Source organism: Chrysemys picta, chromosome 1 (genome assembly GCF_011386835.1).
Source record: "Chrysemys picta bellii isolate R12L10 chromosome 1, ASM1138683v2, whole genome shotgun sequence".
NCBI lineage: Eukaryota > Metazoa > Chordata > Testudines > Emydidae > Chrysemys > Chrysemys picta.
Window position 1 is genome coordinate 7,407,275 of NC_088791.1, and position 14,305 is coordinate 7,421,579.

The 14,305-nt window shown below is 47.6% G+C and overlaps 1 protein-coding gene, 1 long non-coding RNA gene and 1 pseudogene across 3 annotated transcripts in view; 1 reads left to right on the forward strand and 2 right to left on the reverse strand.

Moving 5' to 3' along the window:
* COPG2 (COPI coat complex subunit gamma 2) overlaps positions 1-8,427 on the reverse strand; it is a 34,790-nt gene extending 26,363 nt beyond the window's left edge. Inside the window, exons 1-4 of one of the 2 annotated variants that reach the window (XM_008174058.4) lie at positions 8,186-8,427; positions 4,179-4,231; positions 2,938-3,018; positions 1,892-1,963 (exon numbers count right to left, since the gene is read on the reverse strand). In XM_008174058.4, coding sequence (XP_008172280.1) covers positions 1,892-1,963; positions 2,938-3,018; positions 4,179-4,231; positions 8,186-8,222 — 243 coding nt within the window. In that variant the 5' untranslated portion in view covers positions 8,223-8,427. The remainder of the gene's footprint in view (positions 1-1,891; positions 1,964-2,937; positions 3,019-4,178; positions 4,232-8,185) is intronic. The other variant, XM_008174059.4, reaches the window with a different exon arrangement.
* Positions 1-14,305, reverse strand: part of LOC135972807 (uncharacterized) — a 348,625-nt gene that overhangs the window by 195,298 nt on the left and 139,022 nt on the right. The gene's annotated exons all lie outside the window — the stretch shown is intronic.
* On the forward strand, positions 9,737-14,177 carry LOC101949783 (tubulin alpha-3 chain-like; annotated as a pseudogene).

The following is a 14,305-nucleotide window of genomic DNA, read 5'->3' on the forward strand; positions in this document are numbered from 1 at the left end:
TTGTGATATTTTGCATCTGGGCAGAAGCACTCTGAAGCACCTGACACTGGCTGTCAGAAGATGGGATACTGGGCTAGATGGACCATTGGTCTGACCCAGTTTGGCCATTCTTATGTTCTTATAAAGTTGCTTATAAAACTTTCCCTATACACTATAAAAACCAGTAAGTTAGGATTCTAGCAGAGATGAAAGACACCCATCAGACTCCGTCCACCCCCTGAGAAGATACGATTTTCCCATGCTTCCTCAGAGAAAATTCGGTTACTAACCTTCCATAACTGTTGTTCTTCGACACGTGTTGCTCATGTCCATTCCAATGTAAGTGTGTGCTCGCCCTCAGCACCACCGCTGGAAAGTTTTTCCCTCAGAGTATCTGTTGTGTTGACTCTGTTGCCCCCTTAAGTCGTGCTCTCAAGCGCCAGAATAAAGGGCCCTGCCAACCCACCACTTCCTCAGTTCCTTCTTGCCGACTAACTCCGACAGAGGGGTAGGAGGGTGGGTTTTGGAATGAACATGAGCAACATATCTCAAACAACAACAGTTATGGAAGGTTAGTAATCGTTTTTTCTTCGAGTGCTTGCTCATGTCCATTCCAAAGTAGCTGACTGCCAAGTATGTGTAGGAGCACCAATAAGTCCCTCGCTGCTATGAAAGCCTGCAGTGTCAATGGCACTAGTAGGTTCATGGGGCTCCGGTGCCTCTCTCGCACTGGTGAGTCTATCAGTGCCGGACTCAACAGCTCCCGTTCCAGGACCAGAATCAATGGCGTGGCATAGGATGCCAGTGCCACAGGGTGGCCCGACCCAGGTCGCACCCTGACAGTATCCCTCTGTGGCGCCAATCTCAGTGTTTGTGATCAGCCTGACACTTAGGCACCGGCGATGATGAACAGTGCCTAGTATCTCTTGCTGGCGCATCTTTCCTGGGCCCTGGAGATGCTTGAGAGTGCTGGGGTTCCTTAGACGCAGTCGGAGTCTCTCTCCTGGGAACCGGAGATGGGGAATGGCACCGGGTGTCTCGAAGTCAGGCTGGGGTGCTCCTCACCTAGGCTGAGGTACTTGGTGCCGAGTCCGAGTGTGCTGGCTCCGATGGAGGTCGGAGCATTGTCTCCCGGAGGACAGAGCGAAGTCTAGCGTCCCTATCCTTCTTGGTGCAAGGCTTAAATTCCCTACAAATCTTGCACTGCTCCCGCACATGAGCTTCATCCAGGCACTTAGCGGGGTTAACTAAGTGAAATTTACTGCTAAACTACAATCAACTATATACACCAAGAGTAGAGAGATTCCACTGGAGAGTACTTGCAGAAGTAAGAACGAAACGCAGTTCCAGCAACTGTCACGGGCTGAAAGAAGAAACTGAGGGGGTGGTAAGTCAGCAGGGCCCTTTATACCGGCGCTATGAGCGTGACTCCAGGGGCACCGGAGCTGACCTGACAGGTACTACTGAGGGAAAAAACTTTCCTGCGGCAGTGCTTGGGGCGAGCACACACCTACGTTGGAATGGACATGAGCAAACACTCGAAGAAGAACATATCAGATATTAAATGAATACTACATACATCTTAGCCAAAAACTTAACCCAATGCTTTGAGAACATTCTAATCCCTTTACTTTTAGCAGGTTTACCCATGAGTCAAACTCCTTTCTAAGGAATGCTGGATCTCTAGTCTGTAAACAACACTGTCTTAATTTTGAGAGGCAAGAAACTAAGGCCCATATTGGGTTTTCAAATTGAGCACATTCCTCTATCTAAGGTACTTATATCAGAGCAATGGGACCATATATGAACACCTCACAATTTCTGCTACTATTAGAGGTTCACAAAGATCCCACTGAGGGTACAACACAGCCAAAAGCAGGTGAAACATTTTTCCTTAAATACAGAGACTTACATCATTAGACTGAAATAATCTGGTCATTGCAAAGAATGCTTCTGTGGCTTCAGTAGTTCCAAAATGTTCACCCTAAGGATAACATGCAAGCAGCAGTTGTTAAAGACTAATCAAAACTTAACTGTTCAGTAGTTTTCTCTTTTTAGCTCTCTCTCGTCTATAATGCCCACTTAGATCCTTGGACTCCATCCTCTGTCTCTAAACCTTTTTCTTTTTTAAAATCTTTTCCCCATTTTAGAAACACTCCCTTCTTCACCTTGTGTTTCTTATAGAGCACAAGACAATCTAATTATACTTTTTAATGTAGCTTGTTTCAACAGGAGCATCATCCATGATACCTGCAAAGTAACAGGAACAGGGTTTGTTAACCTGTGCTCCTTCTGATGTCTTTATAGCAAAAGGGGTTATGGCTTTTGTTTTAAGTTTTTGTCAACTGAGAAGAGGAGTCTCCTAGGATTTCCCCAATACAAACCTGTGCTGATTCAGATACAGCAGAACATGTTGGACCTTGTAATCCCTGCTGGTCACACCAGTATTAAATAGTGCCCCCTCAGTCCATATTTCATGTACTCACAGACATTTAGGTATCTAAGCTAAACATAATTCCTCAACATGGATTCCAGTTCTCTACATAGGCAAAGAAAGAACCATGTGACAGTCATTACCCAACCATTTTACCATTCTTACTCTTGTTTAAACATGGCTATTTCTACAATGTAGAGAAGGCTGGTTCTGGCTAACATGGTGTCACTGTAAACAGGCATAAATGGGATAGAGCTCCCAGAAGTCTATCATAAAAAGTCTTAAAAGCTTCAGTGAGCTATGTCTCATCTCCACCAAGGAAAGCTGAAAATCAAAACTAAGATCATAACATTATATAACAGGGTTCAATTTCTGTTACCCTTAATAAGCTGCCCTCTAGACGGATAGCATAAGATACAAGTTGTTTTGCTATCGAAGTACAGTAATTCTTTCATGCTAAACTTTTTTTTTAATCAGAAAAGACTAACCCTAGGTGTGTGTTTGGGTTAGGAAGATCCACTTACCTGGTTCAGTAAGTAAAGGATCTTGGTAAGTATATGCAGACATCTTCGTGGATTTATGGGAGTCTCATTAAAGATGCGAGCCTGCAGACACAGCAGAAATATTGCATTATTGCATAATTCATTGGTAACAATTTACCAACTCACCCCATGGGATCAGGAAAACGCATTTCACCCAAGCAGTCTTATTGTATACTACACCATAACATGGATGCCAATTAATAAAAGCACTTAGCTGAAAAATGGACTCAGTTTTAGACAGATGGCTGTGAAGTGATTTGAACCAGGGACTGGATCTCGGGCTCCTGGGTTCTAATCATATAGCCCAGGGGTCGGCAGACTTTCAGAAGTGGTGTGCCAAGTCTTCATTTATTCACTCTGATTTAAGGTTTCACGTGCCAGTCATACATTTTAATGTTTTTAGAAGGTCTCTTTCTATAAGTCTATAATATATAGCTAAACTATTGTTGTATGTAACAAATAAGGTTTTTAAAATGTTTAAGAAGCTTCATTTAAAATTAAATTAAAATGCAGAGCCCCCCGGTGGCCAGGACCCGGGCAGTGTGAGTGCCACTGAAAACCAGCTTGCGTGCCGCCTTTGGTGCACATGCCATAGGTTGCCTACTCCTGATATAGCCAGTCAGTGGCAAAGCTTGGGCATTTCTATTAATATTGGATGTCTTTGGGTTTTCTTTATGTCAGTTTAGTTTAGATTTTAAAAGTTTCCTTTCCAGCATCTGCAACCAAACACTGAAGCATTGTAGTAGTGCAAGGGAACCTGACAGTAAAATTAACTAATCTACTTTCACATTTATAGTTCTTTACATCCAAAAAAAGAGCCCCAAACACTTCACAGACCATATACATATAACTGCACTGACATATAGCTAACCACCTCTAGGGTACACAGATGTAGCCAGGTGAAGAACTACTGAAAAGCATGCTGCATGGCATGACAATAGGGACACAGAAAAACAGCCTCTTCAGTAAGGGCCACTGGATCTTTAATGTCCATGTAAATTAAACGGGTCCTCTGTCTTCCTGGGTCCGATCTGAAAGATCCCCACACAGTAAACTGCATGTGCACTCAGTTTATTTTATCTACCCTGGAAGGATTAACTGACCATGCACCAGTTTTAACCACTGGCTGCACAAACTCCAGGTACTTCAAACTTGTTGCTTAGGTCACTAGTGCATCCAGCCCAAAGCTATAACAACTTTCATAATACACTTTCTGTTCATACCTCTTGAAGGACAGCACTCTTCTCCAAATGCTGGAAGGGATTGGAGCCACTACCTAAATAATAAAACAAATCATTGATGGTTACCCACATGCTAGAAGTCATGGAACTGAATACACAGAATGCCAGCTCTTAAACTTCCACAAGCTATCTCACCATGAACCCAGCCCCAGTGTCACCTCCAGCTGTAGGAAGGGTAAAGGTGCTTGCATTTCTACCATGGGTGCTTGTCCCTGAATACTGCTTATAAGCTCCATCTTTTGTATCAGCTTCTGGATAGCATGTACCTGGCAAATTTGAAACCCCAGCCCCCTCTACCTGCTAAAAAAAAAAAAAAAGTAGTTTTCTGGTGCCTTCTCCCCTACCCCCAAGACTTCTGGTTGCTACAAAAAGGGGACAGGTTTCCATTCATCCACCACCAGGACCACCCTTAACCTTTGCTTTTTAGATCATCTTCTCTAGCTAATAATCCCAGTTCTTGCCTCCACAGGAGGAGTAGTCAATAGGAGGACCGTGGGCCAAATCCAGACTGTCAGATGGTTTTGAACGGACTCCAAAATCTTTTTTTGACTTATTATTGTCATTATTGTTATTTTTGTATTATTTTCTCTGGAGTCTGGACTTTGACCAAGAAATTTGGACTTTGAATAAAAAATTTTGACTACCCCTGCTCTACTGCTACTAAGGGTATGTCTACACTGCAGTTAGACACCCATGGTTGGCCTGTGCCTGCTGACTCAGGCTTGTAGGACTTGGGCTAAGGGGCTCTTTAATTGCAGGGTAGACATCGGGTATGTCTACATTGCAATCAAAAACCTGCAGCTGGCCCATGCCAGCTGACTCGGGCTTGTGGGGCTCAGGTTGCAGGGCTGTTTCATTGCACTGTAGACTTCTGGGTTCAGGCTGCGAGGGTCCCAGAGCTCCCACTGCAACCTGAGCCTGGAAATCTACACTGCAATGAAACAGCCCTGCAGCCCCAGTAAGCCCAAGCCCAAGCCAGCTGGCCCAGGTGTGGGTTTTTAAGTGCAGAACTGTATAGATATACCCATTGTGACTTAGGCTGCAGCCTAAGCTCTGGGACCCTCCCACCTCCCAAGGTGCTAGAGCCTGGGCTCCAGCCCAAGCCCAAATGGCTACACAGCAATTAAACAGCCCCTTAGCCAAGCCCAGTGAGCCCAAGTCAGCTGGCAGGGGCCAGCTGCAGGTGGCTAACTGCAGTGTAGACATGCTACTTGACACCAAGGGTAGCAGGCAACTGGTAAGACTCTCGACAGTTTCATTGCTGTATAAAGGGTTATGAAGAGCAGAAGTAAAATTGTGCAGTCTTGTTAATTCTACTCTGCTGTTTGTTGGCAAAGCTCAGAGGAACAACAGTGGCAATGGAGCTGTGTCTGCAGACTTAGGAGATGACAGTTCCCTGTTGGAAGATTATCTTAAAAACTAGGTCTAGAAAAATTTGCTAAACTAACATTTAAATTCTGAAAAAACTCCTGGCTTAGCTCCCCCTAGCCACTCATGAAAGCTTCCCACCCATGAGTAGATTTATTTTCCAAACTCTAGCATAATTGTCTACATGTCCACTAGACCACAAAGAATTTTACACCACCAACTGAATGATCTGTGTAGCATATGCACGTTACCATGGTAATGAGCACATAATAGACAGGGTACTTTAATTATGATGGTGCGTGTGGTATAGATGGACACGGTGATTTGGGCCCCAAACTCATTTCCTTCTCGGCCTCACTGCCTAGGGGCTGCCAACAAGATTGACTGCAGTTGCCACTCTTGCTATGTTTTATTTTCATGATGTTGACTCCTGCACATTAGAGAGACAAGGTAGACAAGAATATTTTTTATTGGACCCACTTCTGTTGTGGGGATAGACAAACTTTTGAGCCACACAGAGATCTTCTTCGGGTCTGGAAAAGATACTCCCAGTGTCACAGCTAAATACAAGGCGGAACAGATGTGACACCGTGAATACCTTTCCCAGACCTAAAGAAGAGCTCTGTGTAGCTCAAAAGCTTGTCTCTCTTACCAACAGAAGTGGGTCCAATAAAAGACATTACCTCACCCACCTTGTCTCTCTAATATCTTGGGACTGACACAGCTACAATAAGAACAGATATAACTTAGTAGATAATGTTTGTACTTCACGGTCCAAGAGACACAAACAAGGCTTTCATCTCAGGGCCAAAAGACCAAACACATCATGACACTCGATCATAGTCTTTGATAGACCGAGAGACTACCTACACTGCATACCTGCCCAGTAGACTCATAGACTTTAAGGTCAGAAGGGACCATTATGATCATCTGGTCTGACCCCCTGCATGCTGCAGGCCACAAAACCGTCCCTACCCTTCCCTTGACTCTGCTGATGAAGTCCCCAAATCCTGTGTTTTAGTGACTTCAATTGGCAGAGAACCCTCCTGCTAGCGATCCCTGCCCCATGCTGCGGAGGAAGGCGAAAAACCTCCAGGGCCTCAGCCAATCTACCCTGGAGGAAAATTCCTTCCCGACCCCAAATATGGCGATCAGTAATACCCCGAGCATGTAGGCAAGAGCCTCCAGCCTGACCCTTGTTAGCCATTATACCATTTACCTACCATTGCTCGGTATTCCTCAGCTAATATGTTTTACCATTAAACCATTCCCTCCATAAACTTATCTAACTTAATCTTAAAACCAGACAGGTCCCTCGCCCCCACCGTTTCCCTCGGAAGGCCGTTCCAATATTTCACCCCTCTGACGGTCAGAAAGTAGAAGTGAGACCAAACCATGAATGTGACAACAGCTTTATTCGGAACACCGAATGCTATTTTAAATTTATTATGAAACAGTTTGAACATCACAGTTCCTCCAGCCCAACACACTGATGGGTTAAAACATAAGAACGGCCCATACTGGGTCTGACCATTGGTCCACCTAGCCCAGCATCCTGTCCTCCACCAGTGGCCAGTGCCAGATGCTTCAGAGGGAATGAACGGAACAGGGCAATTATTTCCATCCTGTTTCCAGTCCCAGCATTGGGTAGTCCCAGGCTTAGGAACACCCAGAGCATTGGGTTGTTTAGCAGCGTTAATTTGACAGCACCCCTCACTAGAAACAGACCCAACTGGTTCATATTTCTCTTTGGCTATGGAGAACATCCCAGCTGTGACCAGCCTGTTCCACACATGGCATTGCAGCGTTTCTCACGCGCGGCCACCGTGGGATCTTTCTGTGGCCAGAACAGCCTCCTGGATGGAGATGGGGGGGAGGAGGGGAGGAACAGCAGCCCCTCCCTGCAGTGCCCAGCTGTTGCTCCTGGCTGCCTTGGTGTTTGCTGGTGTAACCCACACACCTCTGCCTGTGGTGCTCTGTCCCATCTCATGGCACCGAGACCACTTACAGAGAGAGATTAACGACTCTGCTCTACAGCCTTAGCTAACAGCCCGTTGGCTTTTCGCTCCTGTGGTAGCGGCTCGTGCCCTCAGCTCCAGCAGTCCCAGGTCCGACCCTGCCCGCCGCCGACCCGGCTACCCTGGCACCGCCAGCCGGGGCTCCGCAGCCTCCTGGGGGGCTCCGGGCAGCACCTCTGCGGACACACGGGCTCACCGTGGGCGCTCCGCGGGCTTTGGCCCAGGGCGGCGGGGCTCGGGTTGGGAGACATTGTCAGAGCCGCCACCAGCCCCCGCAGCCCCCGAACCCCTGTCCTGCGCCCCCCGGGTAGGGGCTACACCTGCGACACCGCAACCACCGGCACCCAGCGCACTCGGGACCAGCGACGGCCCAGCGGCCCCACACGGCCCGGGGGGGGGGGGGAGTTAGGCCCCTTCGCTCCCTATCCGACCCCCCCGGGGAGCGGAGGCGCCGGGTCCCAGCAGGAGACGGCCAGGCCAGGCCCGCCGCGCTCTGACTGACGGGCCTGCCCGGAGCGGGGGAGCGGCCGCGGGAGCGGCAGGAACCGCAGCGGGCTGGACACGCTTCCCCTGCCCGCCCGGGCCGCAGCCCCACGCCCGTACCGGTCTCCTCGTCCTTCTTGTCGAACTTCTTAATCATCTCGGGGCCGCCCGCTCGCTTCCCTCAGAGCCGTGAGCCACCGCCGGAGCCGGGAGGGAGCGCCCGCCGGAAGGCCCGCCTCCCAACCCGGCAACGTGCCCCATGACTGGCCCGTAGAGCCGCCATTCACCGCGTAGCCACGCCCCCTCACCGCTCACCGCGCCCGACGCCTTGTTCCACGCCCCCTTCCAGCCTGGCCGCAACCAACCAGGTCCGGGACACGCCCCCTTCGCTCTCAGGAAAGTGGTGGGGGGAAGTTCCCATTTAAAGGGACAGAGCCCATATTTAGCAAGCTTCTCCCCATAACCCTGTTCCTCTCTCAATGAGCTTCGCTCTGGAGGTGCAGCAGGGCTGGCCTCAGGTGCCAGACTGGGGGAGGGGCGCCACTAGGACCCAGAGTGTAGAAAATGGTATCTGCTGCTGGTGCATCTGTATTCTCTCTGCTCTAGATGCACAGAGATGGTGGAGTGCTGTGCTGGAGGAAGGAGGGCACAAGAGACGTAACAGGCAGGCAGGAGAAAAGGGGAGAGGGAATAACAGAAAGCAGCAGGAGCTGCAGGGAGAGAGAGGAGGAGGAGCCTCTTATGTACCTCTCTGGCACCCCCAGGAGCCTGGACTGACTAACACCAGCTTCTCCGGGAGCTTCCTGTTTCCTGCTGCTTCCCTGAACCCACTTGAGAACAGGCAGCCAACTAAAGTAATAGGATCCAGTTAGGCCCCTGCGATGCTGATATCTTCCCTCACTCAGGCTCTGTTACCAGCCTGCTTATTTGTCCCCTTCAGTTGAGTGCTGAGAGCCACTCTAGCTGGCACAGAACAGCAGTCATGAGTGAAAGAAGAAAACGCCCCTCTGGGGCAGCATTCAGAAAAAGAAAGAAAGCAAAGGAAGCTTTTCTATCTAAGCAGGAAGGAGCTCTCCTGAGAGGCATAGACACAAATGTTCACGGTGAGCCTTCCAGCCCCAGTGAGGATGTGAGTGGTGAGGAGATGCCTGATCTTCCCGTTAGTCAGAGTGCAGGTGACCTGGCAGTTACTGCAGCATCCGTATCTCCAGCTCAAATGGATGCAGGGCTGGCTCTAGGTTTTTTCCCACCCCAAGCAAAGAAAAATTTGGCCGCCCCCCCACCCACTTTTTTTTTGGCTTTTACACATGTTTGAACTTTGCAGGGTTTTTTTTTTTTTTGACTGTTTAAAATTTAAAAAAAATAAAATAAACCAGAATTTGTAGTTAGTGAAATAAAACAATTTCCTACTCGTGTACTCATTTAATTTTAACAAAATCACACAATTTGGGTTCAACTATACTCTGTAATGAGCTCCCACGGCTGGGAGCAGGGCGGGCTGGGAGCTGCTGGAGGGAACCCGGGACACCCACCACAGGAATTGCTAGTAAACATTCCAACACAGCTTACCAACGTAAAAAAGATGGCCGGAATGCCACCTCTGGAAATGTGCCGCCCCAAGCACATGCTTGCTTTGCTGGTGGCTAGATCCGGTCCTGAATGGATGTAACCATGCACATTCCTGAGGAAAAGTGTAGATCAGAGAAGAGTGTGGTGGAGGCGCAAGAAACAGCTGCTGATGAGTTTAGTTCCTTAAGTCTAAATGATCCAGGACTGTGAACCCACTTGAGCAGTAGCCTGAGGGACTTCCTTGTACTGCATGGGCCACAGCAGGTGAAAAACTTCATGTTCCCCAAAGACAATGAAAATAAAAGTTTCCATCCAACACATTACTGTCATGAAATCCCCAATGGTGACAAAGTGGGGAGGCCATGGCTTATGTACTCACAAACCCAGAATGCTGCATACTGTTTTTGTTGCAGACTCTTCCAGTCTAATGTTCCAGCCACATTGGGTTCTACAGGAACAAAGGACTGTAGAAATCTGGCATGCCATGAAAAGGCAGCAAATCACCAGAGAACGTTCCATAGGTGAAAAGAACTTGAGATGAGACTAAGGTTAAAGGCCACTATAGATGATCAGCATCAGGAGATTGCATCAGAGTCTCTTTACTGGCAAAATGTTCTGAAAAGGCTCATTGCCATTATGAGAACGCTTGCTACCCAAAACCTAGCACTGCGTGGCACTTCAGATCAGCTGTATGTGCCAAACAATGGAAACGTCCTTAAAATTGTGGAGCTGATGGCTGAGTTTGATGCTGTACTCCAGGAGCATCTAAGAAAAGTCACCACCCAAGAAATGTACACACACCATTACCTTGGAAAAACAATTCAAAACGAGATCATACAGTTACTGGCAACAAAAGTTAAACAGAAGATTGTGGCAGATCTGAAGTCAGCAAAGATATTACTGTGTTATTCTGGACTGCACACCTGACATCAGCCATACGGAACAAATGACTTTAATGGTGCGTTTTGATAATATGCACGATATTGATGCGGGTGATTTAGGTGATGACCTGAAAGCCCTTTCAAGATACATTTCAGCAGGATCAACTCCAAAGGCTGTTCTGGAATATATGTGAACAAATAAGATGACCGCCCTCTTTCCAAATGCTTTTGTTGCTCTGCGCATACTTCTAACACTTCCTGTAACAATTGCTAGTGTAGAACACAGCTTCTCCAAGCTGAAGTTAATAAAAACACATTTATACTCCACAGTGACACAGGAGAGGCTGGTCGGCCTTGCAACCATCTCAATAGAGCATGAGCTGGCCCCGACTCTGGACCTTCAGGAAGCAGTTCAAATCTTTGCAACCAAGAAGGCACGGAAAGCACCACTTTGATTATTCAAACAGATAAAAATGCCAGTGTTTACTATGCAAACAAGAAAAGTTACATTTGCTGTTCAGGCGTTTGAAAGTTAAGTGTTACTTACAATTTTTGAACAAGGTATTTTAAGTTGTTAGTTCTCCTTTATTGGGGTAGATAGCAGAGCAGTACCACGAGAGGAGTAAGCTGTAAGACTGTAATTAAACCACCCCTTAATGTTCTCTTTGTTAAGCTAAATAGATTGAGCTCCTTGAGTCTATCACTATAAGGCATGTTTTCTAATCCTTAATCATTTGCGTGGCTCTTCTTCCCCTGTAAGGAGTTCCCCTGTAACTGTGCACCCCACTGGCATGCTGGAGCCTCCACCATTTATTTATTGACAAATAAAATTTGCAGAATTTTGCCAGAATTTTAAAATATTGTCTACGGATTTTTAATTCTTTTGGCACAGAATTTTTAATTTTTTGGCATAGAATTCCCTCAGGAGTAAGATGTATAGATTTACATTTAGCCGTATTAAAACACATATAATTTGCTTACACCAGTGGTGCAAGTACGGTGGTACGGTCCTGTACGCCGTATCAGTAAGATATTTATAACCGGTACGGCGTACTGGAAAGACACAGAAGGAGCCCGCCCCCAGCCCTTCCACTCAGCTGCGTCTCCTGAGTCCTGCCTGGGGTCTGTACAGCAGCCTCGCTGGAGGACAGCACTGGGGGGGTGTGCTCAAGGCGGTACAGCTGCGAGGGCGGAGCTGCCTGGCGGCCCCAGGTTTTGCTGTTTTCATCACTGTGGTTCCCGGGAGAGCAGCTCCTCTGGCGCAGCTGCTGTTCTGCCCTCAACCCTACCCTCTGGCAGGGCTACTGTACAGACCCCAGACAGGAGGACTCAGGAGACGCAGCCCCACGCCGGCAGCTCCTCCAGCACGGCTGTACCACTCCCAGACCAGCCCCCAGCCCTTCCATGCAGTTGCATCTCCTGAGTCCTCGTGCCTGGGGTCTGTACCGCAGAAGTCTCTGGCACAGCGGCAGGAGGACAAAGCCCCCCCCCCCCCCCCCGACAGGTAACGTGGGATGGATGTGGATCATAGGGAGGGGACTAGGAGAGCACAGGGGCCCCAGGCTGGGTGGGGAGGAGTCACATAGGGGGTCATGTGGGGAGGTCATGTGCCCCCCCGTGTGTCCCTCCCATGAGTGCAGCGTACTGGAAAGAAATTATTTCTACTTGCACCACTGGCTTACACCCAGTTTACCAAGAGATCTAGATTGCTCTGAATAGGGTGACCAGACAGCAAGTTTGAAAAATCGGGACGGGGGTGGAGGGTAATAGGCGGGGGTGGGGGGTAATAACAGAGAGTTGTTATTAATGGTTCCCAATCTTGCTGGAAAGGTATAACAAGTGGGGTTCCGCAGGGGTCTGTTTTGGGACCGGCTCTGTTCAATATCTTCATTAACGACTTAGATATTGGCATAGAAAGTACACTTATTAAGTTTGCAGATGATACCAAACTGGGAGGGATTGCAATTGCTTTGGAGGACAGGGTCATAATTCAAAATGATCTGGACAAATTGGAGAAATGGTCTGAGGTAAACAGGATGAAGTTTAACAAAGACAAATGCAAAGTGCTCCACTTAGGAAGGAAAAATCAGTTTCACACATATAGAATGGGAAGAGACTGTCTAGGAAGGAGTACGGCAGAAAGGGATCTAGGGGTTATAGTGGACCACAAGCTAAATATGAGTCAACAGTGTGATGCTGTTGCAAAAAAAGCAAACATGATTCTGGGATGTATTAACAGGTGTGTTGTGAGCAAGACACGAGAAGTCATTCTTCCGCTCTACTCTGCTCTGGTTAGGCCTCAACTGGAGTATTGTGTCTGGGCACCGCAGAGTTCTGGGCACCGCATTTCAAGGAAGATGTGGAGAAATTGGAGAGGGTCCAGAGAAGAGCAAAAAAAAAAAAGATATCAAGTTAATTTGATGGGATCTATGTTCCATAAACCCATGTTGATACGCATTAATTACATTACTTTCCTTTAGTTATTAATCAAGTCCCATATCAACTGCTTCATTATCTTGCCGGAGATTAATGTCAGGCTGATTGATCTTTAATTACCCGGATCATCCCGTTTACCCTTGTTAAAAAGTGGCACAGCATTAGCTTTCTGCCAGTCTTCTGGAACGTCCCCACTACTCCAAGACTTACTGAAAATCAACATTAAGGGTCATATTCAGGACTAAGGCCACAAAGCTGTGCTGCGTGAGATGCGGGGCAGCCCTTCCGACTCGGCCGTGGGACTGTGATGCACCTCTCCCCTGCCCTCACGGGGTGATGGGGTGTATCAGCCCTGAGACAGAAGCCTAAATACCTTTGGGGATTTGGTGCAACCAAGGGAGGTATTGGCATGATGTATTAATAAGAAGACCTTCTTAATGTCTGACTAATTTTGGGCTTTGTCTTCACTAGGGAAAAAGTGTGGTGTTTTACCACATGTTGACTATCACATGGATTGATGATTAGCTTGTGGTAAAAACCTAGTGGGACAACTGTCAGTAGACTTTGGTAAGAAATCCAAGATGGAGTTCTTAGTGTATCCTGCCCACAGGTCTCCACTGCGATGGGAGAAATTACAATTCCATCCTAACCTACCACATCACGCTGGCGCACTCTGACTGTTCTTTCATGGGGTCATTTACAACATCTGCAACCATAACCTCAATATTGAGTGTCCCTCCTACCCTAACCTGAACAAGCTGAAAGCTCAGATGTTGTCCTCCATCACTGCTTCCCTGAGGTTTGATGGTGCTTTGAATGTGGATCTCACTGAATTCCAAACTAACTTGGTGCCTTATCCCTGCATACACTTCTCCATCACTACCTATGTGCCCATAATTTTGGCAGAAAAAGCTTAGAATGAGCAGCTCTTGGTGCCTGAAATCACCAACGCTTGCTTTGAGTTCTCCAACCAGATGGTGAAATGTGACCCTCACCGAGGCAAATACATGGCTTGCTGCCTGCTGTACCGGGGGGATGTGGTGCCCAAGGATGTGAATGCAGCTATATAGCAACCATCAAAACCAGGAGGTCCAACTAGTTTGTGGACTGGTGCCCAAATGGGTTTAAGGTGTGCATCAACTACCAGTGATGTAGCTGGGGGAGACCTGGCTAAAGTTCAGCTCTTCTTTCAGGTTTGGGAAAGATACTCCAAGCATCACAGCTAAATGCAAGATGGAACAGATGTTCGGAGTATCTTTTCCAGATCTGAAGAAGAGCTCTGTGTGACTCGAAAGCTCTCTCACCAACAGATGTTGGTCCAATAAAAGACATTACCTCACCCAACTTGTCTCTC